At 58.7% G+C, this 24,978-nt stretch overlaps 2 protein-coding genes, 1 long non-coding RNA gene and 1 pseudogene across 21 annotated transcripts in view; 1 reads left to right on the forward strand and 3 right to left on the reverse strand.

Moving 5' to 3' along the window:
- Positions 1-2,963: 2,963 nt before the first annotated feature.
- LOC145529097 (uncharacterized) lies at positions 2,964-5,637 on the reverse strand. The gene is made up of 4 exons (XR_014070913.1): positions 4,484-5,637; positions 4,301-4,388; positions 4,014-4,126; positions 2,964-3,359 (listed from the first exon to the last, which is right to left on the reverse strand). It is a non-coding gene; the product is annotated as an uncharacterized LOC145529097 (long non-coding RNA).
- Positions 5,638-5,736: 99 nt separating this feature from the next.
- Positions 5,737-8,797, forward strand: ANKRD9 (ankyrin repeat domain 9). Of its 3 annotated transcripts, none has more exons than XM_081548791.1 (3): positions 5,737-6,022; positions 7,036-7,110; positions 7,698-8,797. In XM_081548791.1, the coding sequence occupies exon 3, from the start codon at positions 7,748-7,750 to the stop codon at positions 8,702-8,704; it is 957 nt and encodes a 318-aa protein (XP_081404917.1). In that variant the 5' UTR covers positions 5,737-6,022; positions 7,036-7,110; positions 7,698-7,747; the 3' UTR covers positions 8,705-8,797. The 3 variants fall into 3 exon arrangements, with proteins under 3 accessions (XP_081404917.1, XP_081404918.1, XP_081404919.1); XM_081548792.1 differs by lacking the exon at positions 5,737-6,022 and adding an exon at positions 6,363-6,720; XM_081548793.1 differs by lacking the exon at positions 5,737-6,022 and adding an exon at positions 6,363-6,511.
- Positions 8,798-12,463: 3,666 nt separating this feature from the next.
- TECPR2 (tectonin beta-propeller repeat containing 2) overlaps positions 12,464-24,978 on the reverse strand; it is a 99,888-nt gene continuing 87,373 nt past the window's right edge. For 9 of the 17 annotated variants that reach the window (XM_081548719.1, XM_081548728.1, XM_081548727.1 and 6 more), the window contains 3 exons: positions 16,552-16,693; positions 16,090-16,243; positions 12,464-15,800 (listed from right to left, as the gene is read on the reverse strand). In XM_081548719.1, coding sequence (XP_081404845.1) covers positions 15,104-15,800; positions 16,090-16,243; positions 16,552-16,693 — 993 coding nt within the window. In that variant the 3' untranslated portion in view covers positions 12,464-15,103. The remainder of the gene's footprint in view (positions 15,801-16,089; positions 16,244-16,551; positions 16,694-24,978) is intronic. The other 8 variants (XM_081548729.1, XM_081548723.1, XM_081548722.1 and 5 more) reach the window with 2 other exon arrangements.
- Positions 19,007-22,625, reverse strand: LOC145530051 (zinc finger protein 511 pseudogene; annotated as a pseudogene).

The following is a 24,978-nucleotide window of genomic DNA, read 5'->3' on the forward strand; positions in this document are numbered from 1 at the left end:
TGGGGAAACAATGGGAACAGCGAGAGACTTTATTTTCTTGGGCTCCAAAATCACTGCAGATGGTGACTGCAGCCATGAAATTAAAAGACGCTTGCTCCTTGGAAGAAAAGCTATGACCAACCTAGACAACATATTAAAGATCAGACACATTCTTTTACAGACAAACGTCCATCTAGTCAAAGCTATGGTTTTTCCAGTAGTCACGTATGGATGTGAGAGTTGGACTATAAAGAAAGCTGAACACCGAAGAAGTGAGGCTTCTGAACTGTGGTGTTGAAGACTCTTGAGAGTCCCTTGGACAGCAAGGAGATCCAACCAGTCCATCCTAAAGGAAATCAGTCCTGAATATTCATTGGAAGGACTGATGCTAAAGCTGAAACTGTAATACTTTGGCCACCTGATGAGAAGAGCTGACTCATTGGAAAAGCCCCTAATGCTGGGAAAGATTGAAGGCAGGAGGAGAAGGGGATGACAGAGGATGAGATGGTTAGATGGCATCACCGACCCAATGGACATGAGTTTGAGCAAACTCTGGGAATTGGTGATGGACAGGAAAGCTTGGCATGCCACAGTCCATGGGGTCGCAAAGAGCTGGACATGAGCAACTGAACTGAACCGAACCTTGTTTTTTTTAGACATATTACTACTGCACACTTAGTAAACTTTGGTGTGGTGTGAATGTAATGTTCACACACCTGGGAAAGCCAAAATATTTCTGTGTCTCCTTTTATTGCAATATTTGTTTTACCGTGGTGTCTGGAACAGAGCTTGCAGTATCTCTGAGGTCTGCCTATAAAGTTAAGGTTGAATTCTCTCATAAAACTGTAAAGAATTAAGCAAGTGAACAAAAACCATAGCAGTGAGCATCGTACATGGTAAAATACTCACAAAAGGCACTGCTGGACCCAACAGCACGAGTGTTTTCCCAGCTGGTGGGCCCTACCCAGGTGCCTGCCCGCCCCCCGTGTAAGAGTGGGGGCCTGATTCCTGACCTTGTTGGTACAGGCGGCTTTCCGTCTCCTTGGGTTTTGCCATTAGGAGAATTATTAGAGCTGAATATCTTCAGGAATTTACTGGCCAACCTGTGAATTGCCTATTCATACCCATCGCCCATCTTCCTGGGTTAGTCCTTGTAATTGGCTGCAGGAGTTCCTTATTCATTCTGAATACAGACCGTTGGAGGCCAGGAGGGCTTTGGCCCGGTCCAGCCCAGTGGTGGAAGCGCAGGGCCAGGTGCGGTGGGGGTGGGGAGGGATGTTCCCAGCCTCTTACCTGATCCCGGCCATTTCCCATACTGGTCGTGGCCAAGCCTGCCCCCTGGAACACCATCCTTTTGAGATCCAAAAATCCACCCGACTCATTTCACAGGTGAGGGACTGGCACTCGGACAGGCGGGCTACACACAGCTGGCGAGCAGTGACTAGAGCCCAGCTCGTTTGGCACCAGGCTCCCCCAGGAAGCTCTCTGCCCTCCACTCCCCCTGCAGTGCACATCCTAAACTGTGTTCCCAGGCCCAGGCCACCTGCCACATGCCCTCTGCTCTGATGCCACGGGCCAGGTTTGCTGGCGGCAGCTGGGACTGAGGTCAGAGAGGATCTCCGTGTGGTCAATGAACTCCTCTCAAGCCCCGTCCTGCGCCCCTTGTCACTCTCAGCAGATTGGCCTTGAAAACAGAAGCCATCAAAGCAGTCCTCTGACTCACTTGTCCCTGTGTTCTCATTGGCACGCATGCCCAACCCTATGCCACCCAGGAAGAAGGGTCCATGCTGGAGGCTGGGGGCTCCCCTCCACACCTGCTGGCCGTCCCTGAGGGCCTGAAGGTCCTGGCTCCACAGGTCTTTCCCGCATCAGTGTTTTGGCCCATCAGTGTCCTGCTCACATGCACACATGCACACACACGTGCAAGATGCAGCACACTGCACACGGACACGTGTACACACATGTATACACAGCGCAGCCAGCCATGACCATGGTGCACACGTGTCTGTGTGCGCATGCACGTATGTATTCAATTTTCACTCTTTCATTCTTTTTTATTTTTATTTTTGCCAAACCATGAGACTTGTGGGATCTTGGTTCCCCTACTAGGGATGGGAACCCGGCCCCCTGAGTGAATACGCCAAGTCCAAACCCCTGACTGCAGGGAATTCCCATCTCCTGGGTTCTTTAGCCCACCCTCCTCCCACCCCTTTTCCTCTGCTACACATCTTTCCCCGCCCTCCCCCGCACTCTCCTCTCCACAGGCTTCTCCGGCCGCCCATGGCCTTCTGGGAAGGGCACCATGACCTCCATGTAGCCACACCCTCCTGACCCTCTGGTGGCTCTGGCCTAGGTGGCCACTTCCTCCTCCACAGGTCGCCTCTCCCAGCTCCTGGCTCCGCCCGCCTCCTCTCCCTACCCCGTGCGCTAGAGGTCAAGCCTGGCCTCCCAGCCTTCCCTCCCGTGTCAGGCTTCCAGTGCCTTCTCTCTATCACTGGCCAGGGCTTCCCCCTCCTCTTCCCGTTGCCACAGATACCCCCAAAGCGGCTGACAGGCATCTTCAGGGACCCCCTGCTCCTCCCCACCCTTCCACGGGCTCAGCCTGACTGGGAGGCATTCTAGACTGTTCCTCCCTCTTGGACCCAGCCTGGCCGACCCGAGTGCACACAGAATTCACTGCTTCTGCTTCTCCCCCGTGAGCTCCCTGCCGCTGATCCCAGCCACCCCTTCCCAGGCTAGTCGGGTACTGGGGCTTCCACCCTCTGCCCCTGGGGTTGGCTTCCCGCGGCCAGAGGGGCCTGAGAAAAGCCCCCCCAGCCCCTGCCGGGCCCCTGCTCAGAGCCCTTGCTCCCCCAATCCTCACACTGACCCTTGGGTCCCTCTGGACTTGGGCGCACGCGGATGCCACGCGGAGGGTAAGACAAGCTCTCCCAGGAGAGAGGGGAATGTGTCTCGGGTCGGGTCCGAGTGGGAGCATGACAGGGTCAAAGGTCAAAGCCATATTTAGAAGGCCGCCTGCCCACCCTCAGAACCCCCCTTAGTCTGTGGAAATTGAGCCCTCTGCCCCGGCTTGCGCCCACTCCCCACCCCCACCCCCTTCACTCCCCACCGAACCCATCTGCCCTCCTGGGGGAAGCGCTGTTGTTCACAGCCCCAGAGGGCAAGACGCTGCTTCTTTGGGGGGGGGCACCTGCCCCCACGGCCACTTTGGATGGCTCACAGCCATCACAGCCCCACGGAGGCGTGGGAAGGCCGTTCACAGTAGCGCCAGGGGCCACACACCTGGGCTGGGCACAGCTCTCGCCAGCAGAAGGTTCCTCCTCAGGGATGGCGTGGGACCCAGAGCAGCACGTACCCCAGAGGGCGACTCTGAAAGTGACCTGGGAGAGAAAGGCAGCCTGTTGAGACTGGGGGCTGACGGAACTGTGCTGGAGAGGGTTACAAGGTCTGCCACGGCCGTGGAGAGCGCCAGTGCCAGGATGGGCCGTTGGACAGACACACCGGCCTTCAGACGTCCCCTCGGGCTCGTTCTTAACCTGGGTCATGGGTTCCCTGGCATTGAAAAGTTACTAATGCTATTATTTATGCCTGAAATAATCCAACCCCCTCCGCCTCCAGGTCCTCAGGACAAACTCCAGCTCCTTGTCCTGGCCTTCAACGCCTTAGGCTTCCCTCCCACTGCGCTCTGCAGCCGTCCTCAGCCATGGTCCAGACCTTTGCTCCGGTTGTGTCCAGACCAGGAACACCTTTCCTCTGCCTCACCTGGTCTTTCTGGCTAAGTCCGCTTCTGAGGGCAGCTTCTACATAGTGGAGCAACGAGGCCAGACTTGATTTTGAGAGAGGCCTTCAAAAAGGCTCTTTCCCTTTGGGAAAGCCAGCAGCAGGCAGTGGGGAGGGCAACTCGAAGCAGAGGGCCAAGAGGACTGGGGGTGGAGAGACAGCTGCCCAGAGGCCAGCTGCGCAGCAGGCACCTACAGCCGATGCCCCTTCACCCTCAGTCCACTGGTAGCTGTGGAGATGGTGTGAGGTCTCACCTCCAGCCCTTGAAGAGTAGACTGGGCACACGGGAGCCGTGTGGTCAGCGTCTTGAACACGGGGAGTTCACTTGGGACACCACCTCCCTAGGTTGTCTCCCAGGGCCTGGGGGCTATTAAAGGCCACATGTCAACCCCAGAATTTCCATTTGCTTTGTCCCTCATCAGAAACATCAGGAACGGGGGAGCTGAGAGAAAATGTAGGAGACTGAGGCCTAAAGAGGGGAGGACACAATGAAAGGTGAAGTGGGGCAGAGGTGGGGCCTGGACTCCCAGCCCAGTGTTACCTGGACCCCCAACCTTGGTCCATGACCATCTCTGTACATCTGGTGCTGATCATGGCTTCCCGGGTGATGCCAGTGGTAAAGAATCCACCTGTCAACGCAGGAGTTGCAAAAGACACGCGTTTGATCCCTGGGTTGGGAAGATTTCTTGGAGTAGGAAATGGCACCCCACTCCAGCATTCTTGCCTGGAAAATTCAATGGACAGAAGAGCCTGGCAGGCTACAGTCCATGGGGCCGCAGAGAGTCAGACACGACAGAGCAGGCGCGCACTATGATGCTGATTACGGATCCCCGTCCCCGCCCCCCACCAAGGTATGGTAGGGCCTGCAGGGCCATGTTGCACTAAGGCAGGCAGCAGTTTGGGTGGCAGGATCTCGTGGGATCCTGGGCATGTGTGTGCTTGTAGAAAGGCCGGGCGGCCAGGTTCCCTTCCATTGTAAATGTCTGAGAAAAGGAAGTGTCCAGCTTCCCTTTTGTGTGTTCCTCAAGTGAAGGACCGATGCTGAAGCTGAAGCTCCAATACTTTGGTCGCCTGATGCGAAGAGCCGACTCATTAGAAAAGATTCTGATGCTGGGAAAGATTGAAGGCAGGAGAAGGGGACAACAGAGGAAGAGATGGTTGGATGACAGCACCAACTTGATGGACTTGAGTTTGAACGAGCTCCGGGAGATGGTGAAGGACAGGGAAGCCGGGAGGGCCGCAGTCCACGGGGTCGCAAAGAGTCAGACAAGACTGAGCGACTGGACAACAACAACAAATGAAGATCACCTCCCCGTGAGACCCGATTTCATGGTTGGTGAATCAAGGGTCATAATTCCCACCGCCACTGGCTGTGAAAATGAAATGAAATCAAGCGTGTTCAGCACAGAGATTGGTGCAGCTAGGCGCTGATAAGTGATTGTGTGCATCTAGTTCACCATCCATTCCCTGGGAAAGTCAGCCTGGAGCAGGGGCTCCAGATGCCTGGACCCTCTGGGGTAGAACGCGACCGGGGGCCCTTAGGGGTCACAGTCCCTTCCCCTTGCCCCCTCCACGTGCAGTCCCGGAAAAACAGTCCCGGAGGTCATCCCCAAGGTCACAAAGGGTCAGTGCAAAGGGGACGTGGAAGACGTCTCGTGGGATGCCGAGGACAGTCACGCTCCGCGGAGCCCGGGCGCCTGAGTGCGAGCGCAGACTCTCACTCAGCTGAGGCACCGCAGGCCGGGGGGGCCCTGCCGGCGCGGGTGGCCCGCCGCCCGGAGCCCGGAGCCCTTCTCCGCCGGCGACTCGGGTTTCCGGGAGCCCCGCCCCGCTCGTTCCCATCGCGGCCCCGCCCCCCGCGCGCCCGCAAGTTTCTCCCAACTTTTCCGCGGGTCCCCCCAGGCGCCCCGCCCGCCGGCCGGTGACGTAACAATGGTGCAGCACGGTGGCCAATAGGCGGCGGCGGAGGCCGGCGGCGCGGACCAATGGCGGCGGCGGGCGGCCCAGCGGTCCTGCCCGGCCGGGGCCGCACTGCGCCGCCCGCCGCCCGCCCGCCCGCCGCCGGCGCCGGCACCGCCGCCCAGCGATCCGGCAGCGGCGGCTCAGAGCGCGGCTGCGGCGGGAGCGGGCGGCGGCGGCGGCCTCCCGTCCGTCCGTCCGTTCTGGGAGCTTCGCCTGCGCACCGGCCCGCGGGGAGACAGCGCGCGCTCCCGCCCGCAGCGGGGGCGGGGACGCCAGGCTCGCGGCCCCTCCAGCCCCCTAGGTGAGTCTCCTTTCCTCGGCCCTCTCGGCTGGCGGCTCCCGCCCCGGGCGCGACTCCCTGGCCGCCGCACCCCCCATCTTCCCTGGACACACGCGCAAGCAGGTGCAGCCCTCGCTGCGCCGGCCACCGGCCCGCAGATACTCTGGCCTCGCCCCCCCGCGACCCGGGGTCCGGCCGTGCGGCCGGTGGGGGCCGGGGCGGAGGTGGCGGGCGGCCCTGGGCGCGCGGCCTTGCCCTCGGTGGCCCAGTCCCCACCGCCCATTCACTGAGCCGGGACCGTGACTCGCTGCCCAGTGACGTGAGGCCGGCCCAACTTTACGTAACCCGCCCGGCGCCCAGTGTCCACACAGGGTACACCCGGGGCGCGGAGGCCCCGGCGTGGGGCGCCGCTCTCCAGTCACGGTGCCCCCTTAAAGGGCGCTGTGGCTCCAGCTCCCCTCCCGCCCCCTGCCCCCTGCCCCGTGCCCGTCTCTGTAACTTAGTTACCCGGTATGTGTGGACTCAGCCTACCCGCTGACCCAGGGCCCTTGTGACACAAGGGCTTACCCTTGACAAAATGCGGTGGGGAGCTGGGGCCAGGGGTTGGAAGTCAGGGCTCAGGTTGGTACAGGGGCCTCTGGAGACAAGGTTAGGGCTCAAGCTGGGTTCCCGGTGGGTTGGCGGATCCCCCCACTTCTGGAATGAGCACGAAATACGAGGTAGGAGATCTTGGGTCCAGGCCTGGTTCTGCCATGACTTGCCGGCTGACCTTGGACAAGTTTGTCCCTTGCTGGAAAGTGGGATGGCAGGCCCTGTTTCGTCCAGCCTCTGGGAAGACCAGGGGAGCCAGCAGACCTGGGGCGGGGTCTGCAGGCCCTGAAGAGTGTACACACCGGTCTCTGGGTTGATTTCACTCCCCTGCCTCCTCCCGGGAGTTGGGGGCGGGGATGGCGTGGAAACACCATGTTTGGGTGGAAGGCTGGAGGCCCTGCTCCCTGCTGTGGCTCCCAGCCGGCCTTCCCTCTTTCTTACAGATGAGGAAGCTGAGGCTCAGAGGACAGTGATACACCCACCTGCACGGAACTTGGTCATTGCGGTGCACTAACTAGGTAGGTCTGAGTCTGGAGCTCTGCCCCTGGGCAGGGTCCCCTAGTTGCAGGCAGGGGTCAGATGACAGGGTCACGGTTAGATGGAGTTGGGGAGAGGGAGTTTGGGCTACAGAAAGGATTTGGTTCAGTTTGAGATGTGAGATGCAGCTCTCCTACCCCGCCCACCCCCGACCTGGCTTTTTCCTTGGATGGCGTTGGGTGCAGCTGCCGCAGGTGGGCGCAGGAACTCTTCCGGCGGGTCCCTGGGCTGGAGGGGGTATGAGGTTTCAGTGTGGTCTTGACGACGGTAGGTGGGGGCTGTGAGGGCAGAGACAGGGGAAGGGGGTCCTTAGCAGAGGTACCAGAGAAGGAGACGAGTCTCAGGGTGGGCCACCGGCTGCCGCTACATCCGGGATGTGGGAGGCGGTTCAGGGTCTGGGAGAGAAGCGAGCTGTTGAGGAGTGACCCGGAGGGCCAGTCGGAGGCTGGGGTCGGGGGGCAGTTACGAGAGAGGCCCAGCCAGGTGGGGCGGCGTGGGGGGCTTCGACGGGACACCCCCCTCTCCCGCCTGGATCCTCGGCCCTCACTGGACTCCCCTTTGCTCGCAGGTGGTCGGCCCCCGGGGGCCCATGCCGTGAGGTGAGGACGCCCAGGCAGCATGCCGTGGGACGCGCGACTGCCGGGGGGCGGCGCGGAAGGCGGGCCCGAGGGCGCGGGGGCGGCGCGCTCCAGGGCGCAGAAGCAGTGCCGCAAGTCGTCCTTCGCCTTCTACCAAGCCGTGCGCGACCTGCTGCCCGTCTGGCTGCTGGAGGACATGCGCGCCAGCGAGGCCTTCCACTGGGACGAGCGCGGCCGCGCCGCCGCCTACTCGCCGTCTGAGGCGCTGCTCTACGCGCTCGTGCACGACCACCAGGCGTACGCGCACTACCTGCTGGCCACCTTCCCGCGGCGCGCACTCGCGCCTCCCAGCGCCGGCTTCCGCTGCTGCGCGGCGCCGGGGCCGCATGTGGCGCTGGCCGTGCGCTACAACCGCGTGGGCATCCTGCGCCGCATCCTGCGCACCGTGCGCGACTTCCCGGCCGAGGAGCGCACGCGCCTGCTCGACAGGCGCGGCTGCAGCCGCGTGGAGGGCGGCGGCACGGCGCTGCACGTGGCCTGCGAGCTGGCGCGCCCCGAATGCCTCTTCCTGCTGCTCGGCCACGGCGCCTCGCCCGGCCTGCGCGACGGCGGCGGCCTGACGCCGCTCGAGCTGCTGTTGCGCCAGCTGGGCCGCGACGCCGGGGCCGCCGCCCCCGCGGCCTCCGGGGCGCCCGCGCTGCCGCCCGGGGAGCCGCGCCAGCGCTGCCTGCTGCTGCTTGACCTGCTGGCGCTGTACACGCCTGCGGACGCCGCCGGCCCGGCCCGCCGCGAGCTGCTGGGCGACCGGCCGCGCTGGCGGCGGTTGCTGGGCGAGGAGAAGTTCCAGTGGCTGGCGGGCCTCGCGCCGCCCTCGCTCTTCGCGCGCTCCATGCAGGTGCTGGTCACCGCCATCTCGCCCGGTCGCTTCCCCGAGGCCTTGGACGAGCTGCCGCTGCCGCCCTTCCTGCAGCCGCTGGACCTCACGGGCAAGGGCTAGATCGCGGGGGCGCCCTGGGCCCTGGACTTTTGGAGCATACAATTTTTAAGAGCGTTGTCCCTGGCATTTTACATATATTGTTTCTGGACGGCAGAACTTATGTTTTCGTCTGTCGGCGTGCTTCGAGGGGCCAGGCCAGGATGGGCAGGCGAGCTGTGAGCTGTGGGGCTTCCGGATGCGGTCGGGCTCAGCTCCCCATCTCCCTGCGTGCATGGAGCGGGGTGCGAGGTAGGCGACCCCCGGGAGCCAGGCCCTCTCCTCAGCTCCCTGCCCAGACCCAAGGACCGGCGCCCCGCGTTGATTTAGAGCCTCCGGGAAGGTGTCCCAGAGGGAGAGACAGCTGAGCGGAGGAGGAGTTGGTCAGGTGCTGGGGGCCAGCTTGTGCAAAGGCCTGGGGGCCGAGGGAACCGCCCTGTGGGCGCTGACCGGACGGCCTCTTGGCACATCAGCGGGGCTCGCCAAATGCCCTGTGGGCTCGGGTCTTGAGAACTGTGGATGGAGGCGGGCCCGCGCCGGGAGGTGGGGGCAGGACCCAGGCCGCGCCTCCTGTTTCTCCCCACCACACGCTGGCTACTGCCCCTCCTTGGGTATCGCTGGAGCTCTTCCCACCCACACAGGCCTAGGCCTGGACTCGCCCTGTTGCCCCCTTATCTCTCCTCTGGCAGTTGGTGCTGGGGGCCCCTGCTTCTCACCTCTGCTCTTGTGGATGCTGCTGCCTCGGGCCCGGGCCCCCAGCTCCAGCCTCCCCTCACCTGGGGTTAGATGTGCCTTCTTCCAGGCCTGCCTGCTCACCCTGGGTATGGGCTCCCAAGACCCAGCCCCTGGTGTTTGATGGCACCTGTGGATGCCGGCAACACCCTGTGGGCAAGCTCTCTTGCCTCAGTCGGTAGAGCTGTTTCTACAGGAAGGGTTTGAAGATGGAGACTTGTTGACAGATGTTACCATGATCCTTAAGGACCAAGGGAAAGCAGCTTGCATGCCCGGAGGAGCATTGGGATCAGGGGTGATGGCCAGGTTGTCGTGCCTGGGAGTTCTGCTGGGTAGTGAAATTCAACCTGGGCTGGCCGGGCTGGAGGGCCACGATGTGCTGCCGTTAGCAGAGAGCTCAGGGGCTGCCCGATGAACACTGTCCAGCCAGGGGCGCCCACTACCCACCTTGCCCCCAGCGTCCCTGAGGGGAGCCTGGCTGGGGGCAGAAGAGGCTTTGGGAGGTGGCGGCAGTGCCAGGGTGGTGGCCGTGGGAGGGGAGGAGTGGGAGGGCCCTGGTTCTGGTCTGTATCTGCCACATCTTCTCAGGGTGACTTTGGGCACATCCTTGCCTTGGGCCTCAGTGTCCCCGACTGCCCTCAGAGGCGTTTCGGAGCATCTCCAAGCTCCCTACCTGAAAGGGTGCTCCTGGGAAGTATAGGGTGGGCAGGAGCACAGCTTGGGTGGGGGAGGGGACAGTGGAGGGCAGTGTGGCCCAGTGCTGACCCTAGATTCCAGGTGGAGATGAGGGCTCCTCCCTTCCTGTCGTGTGTCCTGGCTCAGTTAAACAGCCTTTCTGAACTTTGACACTTGGCGGGCAGTGGATACTGACATCTCTTCTACTTTAAAACTTGGGGCATCAGGAGCCCCGGGGTACAAAGACTGGGGATGTGTTGTTGGGGGAGGCCCGCTCCTTGGAGGAGATGGTGAGTGCAGACCGGCTCCTGGGGGCCGGGCTTGGGAGGTGCTGGGGACTCGGGGTGGCCTTGTGCCTTGGAGCTTCCGCCTGGAGAGAGCCTGGGCACCTGCAGGGCGTGTAGACTTCCCCTCATGTCTCCCTGCTCCCAGCTGTGTTCTCTGTGGGGTGAGCCCTCCTGGCCCAAGGCCCAGGGCTAGGCCTTCATTCGCTTCCCCGCTAGACCTGTAGCTGCCTCGTTGGTGACAAACTCTTTTGAGCTCCCTGGGCTGAGGATGGGGTGATACAGGGTTGGGGGGCTCCCTGGTGGGGACCCCACAGAATCCATTGTCCAGTGAGCAGGAGGTGGCCCTTGGGAGGCTCCTTGTGTGCAGGGCAGGATCTGGGCAGGAGTTGTGGGCACCAGAGCGGGGGTGGTGGGTCCAGCCAGAGCCCAGCTTCATAGCTTGGGGGGTGGAGGGCAGTGGGGGCGTCAGCCCCCGGGGTCCTCGCCGTGGCTTGGCAGGACAGGGAGCCGCGGGGAGGCCGAGGACACCCTGTGGCAGCACAGCAGGGCCTGATTCCTGGCGCGGCTCCCACAGAGCCTGGGGCCGCGTGGAGCAGGGCGCCCTGGTGTCAGCGAGCGCGGAGAACCCGGAGCCCAGCGCGGGGTGGAGACGCCTCGGGGTTATCTGGCTGCTGCCGCTGGCCGGCGCAAGGGCGGCTGGGCCCCGTGCTCGTCTTATCACTCCCTGCGGCCTTCCAGCTCCAGCAGGGGCCCCTCCCCAGCCCCATCACTACTGCCGCCCTGGCGATGAGCGTGGGGCCTGGAGGGGGCCAGAGGCAGCCGAGAGACGCGGCTCTCCGCTGTTGGCAGGTGGCTTTGGTGGCTTCTCACAGGCAATGGCTCTGCCTGGAGCAAGGCCCACATCTCTAGGGCAGAGTTCCTCTGTTCACTTCCTTCATTCTATGGACCTTGTCTAAGGAAAGCTGGCATCGGCCAGATTGCCTCCAGCATGCCCACCCCTGGGCCTGGTGAACTCCTAACCAGGAGAGCTCTGGGGCCAGAATCTGGACACCCCAGATACCTGTTGGGGAAGTGCTGTGACTTGTTCCTGGAGCCTAGAAGGGACACAGGGCCCCCAACTGCAGCCCCCTTTGGCGGTGCTGACACAACCCCACGCTGGGGCCTTGCTTCGCCTCCTCGTGTGCTGACTTCTCCCATCACTACCTCGACTTCCCCACTGATTTCCTTTCCTCCCGATTTCTTCAACCTTCAAATATTGTACTGAGAACAGTTTTCCCCAGCCCTGTTCAGAACAAGGATGCCTCCTGAAAGGCAAACGTGGAGGCGTGCTTGGGAAAGGCGCTGGAGAACCAGCTTCTCCTCCAGGAGACGTGAGTGGATGCAAAGGCCCTGCTCCCCGGGGACCGGTTTTGTCCCACTCCATTTTAAAATTGAGGCATTACTGACAGAGTAAATGCAGACTTCAGTTGTGTGGTTTGAGGAGTTAGGCCCCCTGTCAGTACATGTGTAACCATCCCAATCAAAGCAGAGGTGAAGAGATTTCAATCTTCAGTGGTTTTTTTTTGGCCGTGCCTTGTGGCTTGGGGGTATCTTAGTCCCCCCCCCAGGGATGGAACCTGTGCCCTGGCACCGGAAGCTTGGAGTCCTGGAGCCCTAGCCACTGGACTGCCAGGGGATGCCTGTATCTTCAGTGATTTTTTAAAAGAATTTCTGCTTATAGATGCAGGCTCATGGTAAAACACCCAGACTGTGCCGGGAAACCCAGCGCAGGATGGACCAGGGCCCTGACCTTGCAGCTCCCAAGTGAAGGGCCCACCTGTCTGCGGGCCTCCCACCACCCAGGCAACTGCTGTGCACATTTTGGTGTATCTTCTAGTTTTTTCTATGCACTTACATACATATGCAAATTTTTTCTATGCTTCTTACATACAGATTTGACATCAGATCAAATTGAGTATTTAAAAACTTACTGTAGAATAAGCATTTCCATATGTTGTAAAACATTGCGTAAAACAGCCTCTGGTGTTAACTTTGTGATTATTTAATTCAACTAGTGTTGGTATGATAGAGAGTTGATGTTAGAGAGGACTGAGTCTTTAAAATGTAGATTTTATTTACTTTGGAATAAATAAGACATTTACATGGCTCAAATTCAAAAGATACAAAAAGGTACACACTACAGGTGACCACCAGCCTCCAAGGCCAGCTGTGTGTCGTGTCTGCTGCTCCTGTCTCTCCTGGAATTACTATGAAAGGTTTCAAACCCACCAGAAGTTAGAGCAACGCGAACACATGTGTTATCTTCCTGTGTATGATAAAGTCCTATAAAACCACATTCTCCTTACCATGCCCAAGAGATTTAGCATTGATAGAGTAAAACTGCCAAAGAGACTGCTCAGCTCAGATTTCCTCCAGGGGCACACACGGTTTTTAACAGCTGCATACTGCTTCACGAAAGGAATGTTCCCGAATGTCAGCTGCTGTTAGTCAGCTGTTTTTAGTGTTTCACAATTACTACGGATGCTGTCGCTTTACGCCTGACTTAGGGTTTGTTCTGAGGACAGGTTTCTAGAAGTAGGGGTTTCAGGGTGTGAGGGTTGTAAGGCTGCTGCTGGGCTGTTGGCGGCACTGCCAGCTCCACGTGCACCCTGGGGGCTCAGAGGGCAGTGCCCTTTCGCTTCTGTTCACAGGTCTCAGGTGTTCTTCCGACTTCCTGCAATTTTTTCCCCTTTTAGTTTTATGTGGCTTTTTTTTTTAATGTATAGGGTCATTATAATTTGAGGAAATCAATTGAGGAAATAATATACTATTTCCTCTGATTTTTCCTACCACTTTGGAGTTTAGAAAGCGCCTGCCATCCAGAAGTCAGTCACCGTCCTTTGCCCCCTGGTTTTAAGGTCCTTTCATCCACTTGGTTATGTTTCACCTGAGCGGTTAGGCTGAGGTCCACGCCCGCGCGCAGTCACCTCCCACCCCCTCCATCTGGCTAGCTCCCCGTGGTCCTTGCTGGGCCGCCCAATGTCACTGGCCCTCCCACCCACGGCCTGCCCCGTTCGGGGGCCCGTCATCGCTCTTGGCACCTCTCACCTGTTTCCTCCCAGCACAGGCCTGGAACCCACGGGGCTGGGTCCGGTCCCAGTGCTCTGTGCCGCCTCGACCAACTTCGCTGGGTCTCAACGGAGCCCCAGTGAAGTGGGAGACCCTCGGAGCATGCCTGTGGGCATGAACGTTATTTTATGGAGTCTTCTCTGCTTCCCCCAACATAAAAGAATCCCAGTGGGGAGTTTGACAAATGGAGAGAAACCCATAAATGCCTTTGGAGAGGACTGATGTCTTTGCACGACGTCTGTGGCTTTCCCTCAGGAATGTCAGCCACCCTCTCCCACGTCAAGTTTTCATGGAAGTCTTCCATACAGCCTGGCCAGCTGCTGACTGAGTCTGACGTCTTAGGTGGTTTGCTGGCATGCGACCATCCTGCTGTGTCGTGAACATGATCTTTTTCCACGTGCTGGTTTCCACCAGGGCACTTCTGGTATCTGGTTTTGAGTCGTGGGTGGAGATTCAGGCCCGTGGTCTTGCCCCCAGGGGCACCTCTGGAGTGACACTCCCCCAAGACCACCCCAGGCACACCCTCCTGGCAGGGGACTGGGCCGGGAACCCCAGCAGCAGAGTCTCGGTGGCAGAACAGCCTGCAGTGCCACTCAGGGCGGCTTCTCCCCTCCAGGCGCCAGACTGGACCGGGCGGGGGGAGGTTGAGTTTATTGCACTGTCTCAAAGCACAACTGAAAAACCAGAAAGGAAGCTGTACAAAGCGCTGAAGCTACAAGTCACTGATAAGTATCAAACCAGATGGGGGTCTCATTGCACTGAAGTCCCACGGGTTCAGCAGAGCTCTGCCGAGTGGGGAGAGGAGCCGGGCAAGGCACAGCGGGCGCGGGAGAGGGGCCTCCGCTGCCAGCACGCGTGAAGGGCTCTGTCGGGGTGAGGGGTGAGGTGCAGGCGGGGATTGCGGCTTCTCGCTTAGACCTGGGAAACCTCTGTCCTCCTGGCTGGCTGGTGGGTCCTGTCACAGAGCGTATCTTATCGCTTTTCACCTGTGGCCCAGGGGCTCTCGGACACACTTGCCTAGTAGAAATCACGCATCAAGTAACAGGGCCCCGTGCCAAGGGCAGGCTAAAAAAAGCAGCTCGGCTGGAGTCCTGCCGGGGTGGCCTCGGAGGGAGGGGCGGTGGGGGGCTGCCGCTCAGAGCCCGGCGACGTGAGTGGGCCCCGCGGGCCAAGGCCACGGACTGAAGTCTGGGATGGCCACACACAGCAAGGGACCACGCAGGCACCAGCTGCAGCCCTGTGAGGGTATCTACCCTCCCGAGGTGGCTGCCCGCTGACAGAGGCTGGTGCTGCTGGAAGCTGGCGGCAGGTCCCGAGGCTGCCCTGCCCGGGGAGGACACACAGCGGAGAACAGCGTGGGCTTGGACAGACCACGTGAAGGGGCGCGAGGCCTTCCACTGGGTCCAGAAAATACATTTCAAACTTGTAAGATCGGATTTCAGATGAGGTATCTCATGTAGGTTTGTAATACAACAAACAGAAAAGGCAATAATTAGTAGGTTCACCCTCTGAGGGTGCTCTGGTTTCTGCGATGCCCCCAGCAGCACGGGCTGAGTATCACTGAGACGTTCCTACGTCACAGTGTGGCTAAGGCCCCACGGCCGGCCACGCTGCCTGGGATTCACGCGCACACGTCAGGTTCCGTTCGCCCACCAGCCTTTATTCCGGCTGAGGTGTGTCTGCCGGGGCGGGCCTGGCCTGGCCCCAAGATGGGGGTGGGGGGGTGCGTGCGTGCGTATGCCTGTCCTGGCACAGCTGGCTTCCCATCCGGCGGGTCTGCATGGAACGTGTGCCGGGACCCGTGTCTCAGAGAGGAGATGAGGGGCCCCGTGGGGAGGCGGGAGCGCGCTCGGAGCGGGCAGTGCTGAGGCGGCAGCTGCGGGCACGGTGGTGACCACAGTGCATGCAACCGCAGCAGCCGCTGGCCCACCCGGGACGGCCTCCGCGGGAGTGCAGAGGCCCCGCTGCTGCCGCCACGGCTCAGTCCCTCGGCCGAGGCTGTGGTTCTGGAATGAGACGCAGACGAACATGGATGAAAGCAGGACTGGGGCATCCGACCTGCTAGACGTGTCTGACGAGGGCTGGCGAGGCATGTCCGGGGCGAGCGACTCAGAAGCCGACTGTGTCCCCACTTGGGGCCCGGCGTCCCCCCTCCCGGGAGCACCTTCAGATGACCTCCCACTCGTCCTCCAGGTCCTCGGGGTGGGGGGTGGCGGCGTGGGTGCTCTGGGCGCCGTGCGAGTGGCTGAACGTCCTCGTCAGCCGCTGGAGGAGGTAGCCGGGGGGGCCCACTGCCCACAGCTCGTCCGACGAGGTCACTGCAGGGACAAGAGCCGGCCACCACCCGTTACTCCCTGGCCCAGGCTCCACGTCTGCAGGCACTGCCTAGCGGTGGCCCCAGGCATCCCTCAACCTGTGCCATGGCCTCCTCAGCCTTCCAGTGGGAGGGCCCGCGCCCCGTCCTCTTCCTGGGAGACCCTGGCAGAGTCCGGGTGCTGGGCTCCCATCAGGCGTGACGCTGGGATGGGTCTCATTTGGGAGCACCAGCCTAGTGGGAGCAGCCCCCCAAGAGCCCCCTGCACCACACGGCGACCCGGCACCCAGCACCTGCCTGTGACACACGTCACGTTCCCGGGGATCTTCTTCCAGTAGTCTCCGGCAGGGTTCTTGTCGGTGACGCCGTACCGTCGGGCAAGGTCCCCGTTGGGGCAGCGGGCCCACACGGTCCTGGCACTCAGGGCCAGCTGGCAGGCCTGCAGCCCTGCAGGCAAATGGGGTGTGTGTCTGTCCTCAGACCCCAGGTGTCCCGACCCTCTCCGAGAGCCTGCTCTCCCTTGGGCACAGGGTGGGAGCCCTGGGAAAGGATGCCCCGTTGGCAGGGCAGGCATGGCTGCGAGCCTCAGGCCAGAGGCCCCAGGGGTCCGAAACGACCGTCCCGCAAGATGAACCCCAGGAATTGGGAGCCGGTGCTCTGCTGGTGGGGTCCCCACACCGGGACGACGGGGGCAGACGCCTGCTGTCAGCAGTTTGACAAGCCCCGTGAGGCCACCGCCTGCCCGGCGCTGCTACCTGGCACGTGCTCCCAGTCGGTCCCCACCGGCATCTCCTCGGTGATCCCAGCTCGGACGTGCACATTCCACCTGCTGTCCAGGGCCCACAGCGTCTGGTCGTCGGGGCTGCAGTGGACGCTGACCAAGGTGACCCCGGCGGGCTGGAAGTAGGGAAGGAGGTGAGGGTGTGCGGTTGCAGGGGGGCAGGTTCCCCCCAGCCCGCGGCAGCCTGGCATGGTGGGAGCAGCGGGCACAGGGGCAGCCCTGCGGGGACAGAGGCGCCCGGCAGACCCAGACTGAGGGACGTGCCCCCAAACACGGAGCCCCGGCTCTCCAGCGGCTGCCTGTCCCGGGCCCAGCGGTGGGCCAGGTGATGAGAAGGGAGGGACGCCGGGAGGAGACAAGGGGGGTTCAGGGCTGGGCGGGGGGTGCGCTGCATGCAAGCGGGGGTCACCAGCGAGGCAAGTGGGGTCTGGCTTCTGGGGGCCTCACAGCCTCATGCCTGGAGAGCACATGTGTGGCCCGTGTGGGCGGGGCGTGACTCTGGGTGAGTCTATCAGAGTTGACCGATATCTGCCCCTAAGTTGCTCTATTTTTTTGGCTGCACCGTGCTGCATACAGAACTTTCCTGACCAGGGATCAGACCGGCAGCTCCTGCAGTGGAAGCGCGGAGTCTTAACCACTGGGCCAGCAGGGAACTCCACTGTCTCTAAGTTTTCTGTTGGTCTAAAGATTTCAAAATGAAAGCTTAATCTTAGACAAAAGTCACCAAAAAATGCACTTGCTGTCGAGTGTGTTGGGACAGAGGGCCCCTGGGGAGGAGGCAGGTGACCCCATCCGGGAGCTTGATCTAAGGGGGGGGTGGCCGGAGGAGGGGGCTGAGGCGGGGGTCTGGGAGGTGGGCCACCTCATTCATGCCCCAAGCCCCTCTCTTCTGCCGCTTGTCAGGCAGATGGGGCCGGGCCGGCTGTGCGAAGCTGCCAAGAGCATCACAGAACATGAGCCAGAGACTCTGCTCACCACACCCCATTCCACAGAGGGCGGGGGCTCGGGGAGGGGACGGTCATGCTGCAAAGCAGGCCTGAGCGGAGAAGGTGGGGCTGCGTCCTCACGGCGCTCCGAGGGTACCGGGCCCACTGATGCCCCTTGGGGACCCGGAGCCGGCCGGGAGGGCACGTGCCGACCACAGCCGGCAGCACTCTGTACCTGTGAGGTGCAATCAGAACTCCCGGGCTGGGAGCTGAGGAGCACCCTAGACCCTCTCAGTTAAGAATGTCAACAGTAAAACGTCCTCTGCTTTCCCGTGTCAGCGGAGGCCCTGAGTTCTTTGGTGCCACTGAGACGGGTCTGTGCCCAGCCCTGGAACCCCATCTGTCACTTCTTGGACCAAAAGAACACGACGTCCGCATGGAGAAGGCAGGGCTGAGCCTGGTCTGGAGGGGCGGGCAGTCCTGGCTCCTCCTCTCAGAGCTGGGCGTGAAGTCTGTGGTGTGGACGTCCCCAGGAGGGAGAGAACGCATGGCCCCCGAGGCCCCGCTGCGGTGGCCGAGAGGAGCCGTCCACGCTGGATCTGCCCACATTCCAGACCCAGACTCCTGAGAGGAAACAGCTGTCAACTGCTGTCGGAAGCCACGGACTTTTGGGGCTGTGTGTTGTGGATGAGCGGAACGTGGAGAGACAGATGGGAAGGCTGTGCTGGGGTGGGGGGACCGGGACAAGGGAGGGGGCAAGGGCTGGGGCCGACGCGGGAGGAGGGCGGGGAAGAGGGCGGAGGGACACCCCCCACCCCTCTGCTATCCATCCTCGGGCTCCCTGACCCCCCGGACTGCTCTGAGCTAACTCAGAACTCCCTTGGCCCCTACCCCACTGCCCGTCCCAGCCTTCCCAGGACACTGTGGGCCCACCTGCCTGCCGACCGGGCCCCCACTCGACTGCCTGGAGAGCCAAGCAGAGTCCTCAGCACCGTGTCCCTGTCTCCTTCCGGGTCTGCCCCACACCCACGCACCCCCCGCGCCCCTCACCCATGCGCTCCCGCCCACGCGCCCCCCGACCACGGGGCTCTCGCCCACGTGCCCCCGCCCATGTGCCCTCACCCATGGGCCGGCTGGAGCCCACCCTGCTCAGGTGCCTCCCCACCAAGCTCCTGCCTCTTCTTCAATGTCCTATCAAAGGGACCAACCCAGACAGCGTATTAAAAAGCAGAAACATCACTTTGCCAACGAACGTTGTCTAGTCAAAGCTATGGCTTTTCTAGTAGTCACGTATGGATGTGAGAGCTGGACCATCAAGAAGGCTGAGTGCCTAAGAATTGATGCTTTCGCACTGTGGTGCTGGAGAAGACTTTTTTTTCCCTTAAATGAAAACCATTTACTCCACGTGTCTAAGGACGTTGTGGGGGTGGCGGCTGCTTCCCGCACCCGGGACACCACGCAAGGGGTCCCTTCCCAGAACCTGCGGGTCCCCCCCGGCTTCCCTCATGGCCTCTGGCCTCGGTCAGTTGCTTGATCACGGGCCCAGGACGAGGAGGGCGGCGGGCTGGGTCCCAGGCGCCCGCGGGCCGAGAAGAGCCCGGCTGCCCCCGCCGTCACTGGTGCCGATCCGCTTCTCGGTGCTGTAAACCCTCCTGAGGCACCTGGACTGAAACGGACGGCGGACAGCATCCTGTGGCCAGAGGCCCGCCTCTCTCGGAGGTTCTGGGCGCGCCTCTGCCTGCTGGAAGCATACTTCCAAGGCGTCTCCTTCCGAGGGTGCCCGGTCTTCCCCTGTGGCTTCTGCTGACACCTGTGAGCTGGGCCTCTGCTCTCCCTGGTTCATCAAAGCGCGAGTCTGCAAGGTGAGGTGGCGAGCCACCAGGCGCTCCTCCATGCAGCCCTCCACCCGGCGCTGGCCCGTGTCCTGTGCTCGGCCAGGATCTGGAACAGCGGGCCATGCCACTCCGAGACGTGGCTGTCCAGCAGGTGACCGGAGGGGAGGCCCGCCCGCAGAAGTAGCAGACGTGTCCGTGCTGAGTGTGGCAGTGGTGCTCACAGGCTTCCAGGGCGTCATGCACCTGGCGGCAGCCGGCCACCCAACAGGTGAACTCAGCATGCTAGGCCTCTCGGGCTCCCCAGCCACCTGCATGAACACATCCTGGAGGTACAGGTGCCTCTGCATGTCCCTGTTCTCGAAGAACTCGTGCTCCCATGGGAAACAGAAGGAGCACGGCCCCGGCCAGGGGGTCCCGCTGCACGGGCAGTGGCTTGGCCGTTCCAGGTGCCCCCACCAGGCGGGCAGGCTGCACCTGTATCGCCCTGCGTGCCAGCGGCACCACAGCCTATATTGGCCACCGTCCGCGAACTGGCTGGGGCAGGGCTGGAGAAGACTCTTGAGAGTCCCTTGGACAGCAAGGAGGTCAAACCAGTCAATCCTAAAGGAAATCAGTCCTCAATATTCATTGGAAGGACTGATGCTGAAGCTGAAGCTCCAATATTTGGGCCACCTTATGCGAAGAGCCAACTCATTTGAAAAGACCCTGATGCTGAGAAAGACTGAAGGCAGGAGGAGAAGGGGATGACAGAGGATGAGATGGTTGGATGGCATCACTGACTTGATGGACATGAGTTTGAGCAAGCTCCAGGAGATGGTGATGGACAGGGAGGCCTGGCGTGCTCCAGTCCATGGGGTTGCCAAGAGTCAGACACGACTTAGCAACTGAACAACAAGAGGGTCTTCAACGAACACCCCCCACCCTACCTGCACGCCACAACCAGAATGGTCAGTGAGGCATCTCAAAGGCCCGGCTCTCTGGGTGGCTGGTGTGAGCAGCCTGTTGAGAACCAGAACGTGGACAGCCTCTCCAGGGCTCTGAGATTGGAGGTATTCAGACAGACAGAGGTTTGGAAACACATCCGAGGGCAGATGGCAAGAAACAAGATGCAATGAATAAGAGGGCCTCCCAGCTGAATCGAGGACTCAGCGCAGGTCCGACGGGCGCATCGCCCCAGCCTGCAGGAGAAGAGGGTTAAGCTGGGGGCAGCAGTGAGCAGACAGACTCAGGCCCGGGGAGAGTCCACGCAGGACACCAGCCTCTGCCACCCGCCCCGAGAGCTCCCGAGCATGGACAAGCTCCCATGACCCGACTCCCACGGTCAAACAGGACCAGAATGCCAAGAGGGGCTGAACAGGAGACGGCTGTGAAGACTGCTCTCCCACGAGCTGACCATCTCAAACTGGGAGGCTCGCTCCTGCTGAACCCCAGACGCTCCTGAGGAAGATGAGTAAGACCACAGTGGTTCTCAAAGCTTGGAGTCCCGAGGACTCTTGCGTGGACCTTGTGGAACAGGCACCCTTCTGGGCCCGGGGTCAGACCTTCCACATCAGACTTTGGGGCTGGAGCCCAAAAGGGACCTTTTACACACGCTCTCCAGGTGATGTGGGCTATGGCCTGTAAAACACCACTCTGCTCTGTGGTGCAGAAGCAGGCAAGGCAATACCACTCAAAGCCGTCTACAGGTCTCAACGCTAGCCTATCAAAACCCCAGCTAGGGTTTTTAGAGAAAAGAAAAGCTGATCTTAAAATTCACATGCAATTGCAAGGGACCCTGAACAGCCAAAACAATCCTGAAGAACACAGTTGGGGATTTCCCTGGTAGTCCGGGCAAGAATCTGCCAAGCAATGCAGCGGACGGAGATTCGATCCCTGGTTGGGGAACTAGGATCCCACAGGGTATGTAGCAACTAAGCCCGTGTGCCAGAGCTACTGAGCCCGAACGTGGCAACTCGAGTCTGCGCCTCAACACAAGATCCTGCGAGATGCAACCAAGGCCCGATGCAGCCAAATAAACAAAATTAAGTATTAAAAAAAGAATACGCTTGGAATTTCAAAACTATTATAAAACCACAGTGATTAAACAGTGTGATACTCACATATGGATCAACATGTAAATGAATGGAACAGTATTGAGAATTCAGAAATAAATCCATATACTCAAGTGATTTTTGACAAGGTTGCCAAGATTATTCAACGAAAAGAGTGGTGCTGGGACAAGTGGACAGCAAACACATAAAAGAATGAGGTTGGATCCTTACTTCACACCGTATATAAAAATAACCTGAAATGGCTCAAAGATAAATGTTAAGAGCTAAATCTCATAATGGTTTCTTAGATACGGCACCAATAACAAAAAAGATAAACTAAACTTCCTCAAAATTAAAAACTTTTGTACATCAAAGAACACTATAAAGAAAGCGAAAAAAACCAACAGATAGGAGAAAATATTTCCAAATCATATACCTGATAAGGGTCTAGTATCCAGAATAAAGAACTCTTAAAGTTCAACAACAAAAAGACAAATAACTGAATTTTTAAAAGGGCAAAGGACGTGAGTGGAGTTTTCTTCAAAGATGTAATGATGGCCAACAAACACATGAAAAGGGCCGAGAGTCATCAGTCACCAGGGACACGTATGTGAAAACCACAATGAGGTTTCACTTCACACTCTAGGATGGCTATAAAAAGTATTAGTAAGGATACGGAGAAACATGAACTCTCACGTATGTTGCTGGGGAGGCAAAACAGTGCAGCTGCTGTGGAAGACACTTTGGCAGTTCCTCCAAAGGTTAAACATAGAATTCCCATGGGATCCAGAAATCCCACTCCTAGACATACACCTCAAGAACTGGAGCAGATGTCCAAACAGAGCTACAGCAGTGTTCATGACAATCCTCTTAACAATAGCCCCGAAGTGGAAACAACCCAGAGTGTGTTCTCACCCGTATGATGGAAGGGCATTCCACAACAGAGAGGAAGGTAGTACTGACACGGATACGACACTGATGAACCTCGAGAACAGGATGCTTGGTGCAAGAAGCCGATCGCGAAGGCCACGTGTTGTATGACGTTTTTATAGAAACATCCAGGAGAGGGAAATCCACACGGAGAGAGGTACATGCGTGCTTGTCAGGGGCTGGGGGGCAGGAGGACTTCACTGGGCACGGGGCATCCTTCTGGGATGATGAAGCTGTCCTGATAAGATGTAGTGACAGAAATTACACAACGTTGTGAATGTACCAAATGTCACAGATGCTAAGTCTTACATATGTGTATTTTACCATGCTTTAAAAAAAAATAAGGCAGACAGGCCTTGGTTGTAACCATGTACTACCGTTATGCAAAATGTCATCAACTGGGGGAGACTGGGTAAAGCTGCATAGGGTCTCTATGATTTCTTACAGAGGCCTGTGAATCTGTAATTACTGCAATAAAATTGTCAATGAGGAAAAGCAACAGGCAGCCTTAAATTTTGGTTTATTCATATTCAAAACCACAAAAATGAAAAAAGAGAAAAGAAGGATGCTGTTCTACAAAATGGGGTAAATAAGGAATTTAAGAATTAAAAATCATTTGGAAATGCTAAAAAAAAAAACAAACAAACATGAATAACCTTGGTGTGCTTCCAAAGACTGAGACAGAATGTGTGTGTGTTTGTACATGTGTGAGTATGTGTGTGGGTGTGTGCCTGCTCCTTAGTTTTAAGTGCCCTTTAAAGAACAGCTGCAGGGCGGATGATGGGGAGGGGCCACACCCGCTTTCTGGAAGCACCCAGATTACAGCCACCAACATGTTCTGATGTTTACAAATCAAAAGGGCTGCTCAGGCCCGTCAACACCTCAAGCTGCTGTCCCATGTTCTCAAGAGATAAACACTCATCCCTAATAATTACCAATGAGTAACACCACGTTTTATTTACTCCGAGTCATCAGTGTTACAGGGTAAGCCATTACTCTTTCCTAGAGTTTATTTTACACACTGAGATCCTGACTAGACACGACGCTGAGGTTAAGGGGTGAAGTTTTCAGTGACAGACTGTTCCCAAACCAGGACTCCAAAGGTCCTGCCCCTGTGTGCCCCGACTTGGGGCCCGGGGTGACTGCTCTCAGGTGAAGGGATTCATATTCATTACCAAGTGCAGGGAAAATACTTCTGAGCCTTGATAGCATGTACTAGAAGTGTGACGGGTTCTGTGTTCACCGGCATCCAGTTACATACAGTACTTGTCGACCTGACTCTGAGCTTCTCATCTAGTAGATGTCCCAAGAATTTGGACTATAGCTGCTAAGTTAGTTGTGGTAAGACCACACACTCTGAAGACCTACAGACAGCCAAAAAGCATGTGAAAAAGATACTCAACACCACTAATTATGAGAGAAATGCAAATCAAAACTACAGTGAGGTATCATGTCATACCTGTCAGAATGGCCATCATCAAAAAACCTACAAACAATAAATGCTGGAGAGAGTGTGGAGAGAAAGGAACCCTCCCACACCGTTACTGGGAATGTAAATTGGTGTAGGCACTATGGAGAACAGTGTGGAGGTTCCTAAAAAAAACTAAAATTGGAGCTACAATGTGACCCAGCAATCCCACTCCTAGGCATATACCTGGAGAAAACCGTAATTGGAAAGGATGCATGCATGCCAAAGTTCACTGCAGCACTGTTCACAATAGCCAGGACGTGGAAGCAACCTAAATGTCCACTGACCAAGGAATGGATCAAGATGTGGTACATATACACAATGGGATATTACTCAGCCATAAAAAAGAACAAAATAATGCCTTTTGCAGCAACATGAATGGACCTAGAGATCGTTATACTCAGTGAAGTGAGTCAGACACAGACAAATATTCTGTGGTATTGCTTATGCGTGGGATCTAAAAAAAGGGGGACAAACGAACTTAGTTACAAAACAGAAGTTCAGTCACAGATGTAGAAAACAAATTTATAGTTGCCAAGGGCATAAGGTAGGGAGGGATATATGGGTAGTTGGGATTGACCCAAACACACTACTATATATAAAATAGGTAACTAATAATTTCCTGCTGTTTAGCACAAGAAATTCTGCTCAACACTCTGTAATGGCATATATGGGAAAAGAATCTAAAAAAAAAAAGTGGATATATGTATAACTGATTCACTTGGCTGTACACCTGAAACTAACAAAACATTGTAAAGCAACTACGCTCCAATGAAAGTTAAAAAACGAAAAAAGACCATGCACTCACAGGAGAAATGATTCTGGTGACTAAAGACAACGCCGAGAGGGAGCTGACGGCCCTGCTCACCCGCCTCTCCGCCGGTGGCACCTGAAGCAAGGAAAGGGTTCACCCACAGGCCTCCCACCCTTCGCTCAGCCATCTTCATCAGCGCTGGTTTTCTGCCCCATTTCACGAGACTGCGAGTTCGGGGACCGGCGGTGTGGCCTGACGGCTTCAGGGGCCTCCGAGCCGGCCTCCAGCCCACCCGGCTGTGCGACTGTCTGGCACAGCAGGCTGCAGTCCCTGCCACCTGCAGGTTACCCCCAGCCCTGTGCCCTCCCCGAGCAGCAGCCCCTTCTGGCCCCATGGCTCTGGCTCCCAGCAAACAGGCCTCCTGAAGGAGCCGCTGCCCCGTCTACCAGCCCAAGTGG

Source organism: Giraffa tippelskirchi, chromosome 12 (assembly GCF_054371585.1).
Source record: "Giraffa tippelskirchi isolate mGirTip1 chromosome 12, T2T-mGirTip1v1.2.pri, whole genome shotgun sequence".
Classification (NCBI taxonomy): Eukaryota; Metazoa; Chordata; class Mammalia; order Artiodactyla; family Giraffidae; genus Giraffa; species Giraffa tippelskirchi.

Coding starts and splice junctions, on each gene's coding strand:
- ANKRD9 (XM_081548791.1), top strand. CDS start 7,748: ATGCCGTGGGACGCGCGACTGCCGGGGGGCGGCGCGGAAGGCGGGCCC.